Source organism: Phragmites australis, chromosome 17 (assembly GCF_958298935.1).
Source record: "Phragmites australis chromosome 17, lpPhrAust1.1, whole genome shotgun sequence".
In the NCBI taxonomy this organism is placed as follows: domain Eukaryota; kingdom Viridiplantae; phylum Streptophyta; class Magnoliopsida; order Poales; family Poaceae; genus Phragmites; species Phragmites australis.
The window spans coordinates 22,520,028-22,523,840 of NC_084937.1; the positions used below are offsets into that span (position 1 = coordinate 22,520,028).

A 3,813-nucleotide genomic window follows, 5' to 3' on the forward strand; every position below is an offset into this window, starting at 1 on the left:
ATGCGCGGCTCATGCAGGCTCGGTCAGGGTCACTGCGAGCATGTGACGGCAGCTGGCCCCCTCCCTCCCCAACCCGGACGTGACGTCTGCATGCCTATCCCGTGTAACCGAGAGAGAGGCGGCTGGTGCTGACCCGCAGCATCCCGTCATGTCCACGGCCGTCGGTTCGCAGTCGCTCCATGCTCACGCGGCATGGAGCCCCTCCCGTCCGTTTCGAAGAATCTGCCCGCGGTATGGCCAGGGGACGCCGGAGGAATCTCGCCGACGGAAGGCGCGTCCCCGCACAAGTCCAACGGACGTGTTGTCAAGGAACTCGCTTAGCTGGGAGCGCCGATCGGAAGATCTGCACGCCCTTCCTTTCCCCATCACACAAGCACGAGTGCTGCTATTGTTTTCTTCTACCCAACATCCATGCGCGTCTACCTCGAGGACCATGGGTTTTAGTTGGTTTCGGTGTCATCTTTTTCCATGTTTTGCTCTCATCTAATAAAAATTCATAAAATTTAAATAATTTACCTATTTTTACGATTCATTCTCGTACTTTTGTGACCGTGCAAGCGGATCCAAATCAAGTGGAAAATTCGATGAAAATGACAACCGCGGCACAAATAGATGGAAACGTTCTTCTAGGTTCAGGATTCACGAATTCAGAACAAGCAATGGTACTTGAAAAATTGAATGTCTTCTTTACAATCTCGTAGCCAAAGAGAGAAGCAGACATGGAGTAGGGTTTTGTTCCGGAAGTTTCTTATCATAGTCCAAATTACATATGGTTCATGTCAGAAACGGAGGAGCATTACATGATGATAGCTTCATTGCTCACTATATCATACACTTCTATTTATCATAGCACCATAAACCTCCAAGCCTGCCAAGTCCTTAGGAACCTGTAGATTCAAATAGAATCAATCAAACTAAAGATAATAGATAATGCACATTGCGCTCAACACTGAAAGTTCTGGGGTTGAGAAAGAAGGTTCATACCTGGCCTAAGAGAACAAACATATTCACGCAACCGCGCACCTTTACATCTCAAGCACGATAACTGAAAATAAGGAGAAGAGCGTGTATTGAGTCCTTTCAAAAACCAGAAGTGGGCAAAAGAAATGTTCAATGCATTAGAGCACAGCATTTTGAAAGCGATTCATACTACTTACAGTCTGAATCAGTTTTGACCCATTTTGCACCATCTTCATCAAGATCACGTAGCGCATCCTCAAGGCACCCATTGATTTCTTTCTCATCTGGCTTCCAGTCCAAATGCCTCCTGGTTACTAGCATGGAGGAATTTTTTGGGTGTATTTTCTTCTGCAGTATTGCCCTGAGTAGCTGCAGCGATAACCACATGTAAGGTACAAAGAAGGTGTAGCGAACTATCAATTTAAAGAAGAATTTTTTACTGTACCTTCTCCATTCTAGATTGAGGGAAAGAGTTCCTTGGTTCTAGAACCGTGGAGGTAAAACCACCCTTGCACGCGAATAATTTGAGGAGTGAAGCAATCGATCTCGGCTTAAGTGCACTCCCTTTCTTTCCGACTATTTCTCTCGCTTTACTTACGATGATCTCCTTGTTGATCAAGTGCTCCCGGTACTTCTCATTGTCGTCTTCACCAACATGTTTTTGTGAAGCTACCTGTTCATCATCATATGATCCCTGAACTTCTGCTTGATTATTGCTTTCTAGCAGCACTTCGAATTCTTTCCGTATCTTGTCTACTTCCTCCTCTGTAAACTTCACTGAATCTTTCATGGTCTGCACATTCCCGGAGGAACTCTGCGCTACCTTCTCAATCTGCTTATTTCCAAATGTCCCAATGGCAAGCAATGATTGGGGCCAATCACTGAATTCATCCTTGCGGCATTCCGACACGTTAGCGCCTGCGCATTAGAAGTAAATTAATTTGCCAAATTAGTATACAAACATGAATGTATAGTCCTAGGTTCACATTCACATAAATTTGCTGTTTGGAGCATGGACCACTAATTTTAAATCCAAAAAAACCCTCCTGTTCTCATGAACCTATCACTGATTAAAAATCAGTTTGCCCATGCTTACCCCACACCGCATTGTTTTAACAAGGTCATCATACTATAATCACTTCATCACATATCAGGGTCGAACATTGAATTCAGTGATTCAGTCTCCAAGTACAGTAGTCTTTTTTATGTAATCTTGAAACACCAATACTACCTAATTCAATTGGACTAGTTTTCATTAAAAAAAAAGAAATGGACTAGTGGCTTTCAGATCTGATTCATTAGTACTGAACCATCAGGATTTTTTTTTCCATCTCAAGTGGACCATTTGTATTATAGATTAAATACGTCTAGAGAAAAATAACAGAGTTGAGATAATCGTAGCAGGTAGAAACAAACAAGTCTAATTGTTTGCAGCCTTGCACTCTAGTCAAGCTTTTGATCCGTACTGACTAGGTAAGACTCGACGCTTTAGCGAGGTATTCGCGGTGGCTGCATAAGATCATGTTGGAGTATAACATAGGAGCATAAATGTCTCCGCTTTTTTAGTGCTAGGGAAGGAAAGAAAAGAAAGAGGGGACCGTACTGAACTGAGTTTTTCTTAATATAAAAAACAGAAACTTATTCAAGGAAAATGAAAGGGAAAAATAAAAAAGGAGAGGTAAAAGAATGTCATTATACTGTATGGTGCTTCTGCATCAATGGCACTATCATAAAAACTATTTTCTCATCAGATTTAAAGATAACTCTGAACATATCAGAACCACCGTGTTGACACATATTCTTGAATAATCGACACTGGTACGTGACCATCAAACAGTACCATCATCATCGGAAAAGAAATCCAGAAAGGACTTTTTTTTAGCGGAAAGGACTTTGTGAACACTAATTTTTCTTTTAAAAACGCAAGTCAAAATAACGTCTTAAATGATCACCTATTTGAGAAGCAAATAGATTGTTTGAAGAAAAATAGTAAGCAACGAAATCTTCATGACTGAAGCAGAAAGTCAGAACAGGAAACTCAAAAGGAAACAGACTCGAAATCCCTGACCAGCATCTTCTTCTCTTCCTCTTCATTCAAGGAAGGAAATGAATATTTTCACAACTAGAGCATACTGTCCGGTGAAAAACAATCACCTCATTTCTGAAAGAATTTACGAAGAAAGTGAAAATTCCAGATTACACTTACGATATGGCGCGGTAGAATTGGCAGATCGCCTGGATTCTTGCTTCCCGCCGATCTTGTTCGCCACCCAACCGAAAATCTGAGGGAGAAGCAACCTTCAGCGGGAGAAAGATTACATCAGGAGTAAGATTCCGCTAATGGCGTAGGTCCTTTACCTTCATATCCTGATGAGCTTGAGATCAGTGGGGTATCAGTGAGCTGACGAAGGTACCAAGAGTGGAAGATGGCTCGGGGAGGGAGAGATCGAGATACAGGCGAAGGTGCAAGGCTTGCGGTGGTGGCAGTCAGCAATGGAATTGGTCACTGGAGCTTGTGATGGTAATAGCTTATCGGAGTGATTTGAAGGGGGCTCAAGTTCCAAGGCTTTGGAGCATTCGGTGCAGTGGCATGGCTGGGGCGCTATTTTTTTAGATAACAGAAGCTTTCGATTCTCGTCGTTATACTAAAATAATATAATCATATAAGAGTTTGTCTCCCATCTTTACATAGTTAAAATATACATAACCATTATAATTAATTAAGAGAAAACTGAGCACAAACACTATAGTATTAAATGGAAAAAAATTGTAAGCACCACTAGATGGCTTGTCACATGTCCTTTTAAGTTGGTGAAAAAACCCAGGGGAAGAATGAAGAATCATCAACGTTGG

At 42.0% G+C, this 3,813-nt stretch overlaps 1 protein-coding gene across 1 annotated transcript; it reads right to left on the minus strand.

Annotated features, from left to right (window-relative positions):
- Positions 1-646: 646 nt before the first annotated feature.
- LOC133897460 (protein DEEPER ROOTING 1-like) lies at positions 647-3,555 on the minus strand. Its single transcript, XM_062338193.1, has 6 exons — positions 3,319-3,555; positions 3,167-3,242; positions 1,406-1,878; positions 1,158-1,329; positions 985-1,045; positions 647-887 (listed from the first exon to the last, which is right to left on the minus strand). The coding sequence occupies exons 1-5, from the start codon at positions 3,322-3,324 to the stop codon at positions 1,026-1,028; spliced, it is 747 nt and encodes a 248-aa protein (XP_062194177.1). The 5' UTR covers positions 3,325-3,555; the 3' UTR covers positions 647-887; positions 985-1,025.
- Between the last annotated feature and the right edge of the window lie 258 nt (positions 3,556-3,813).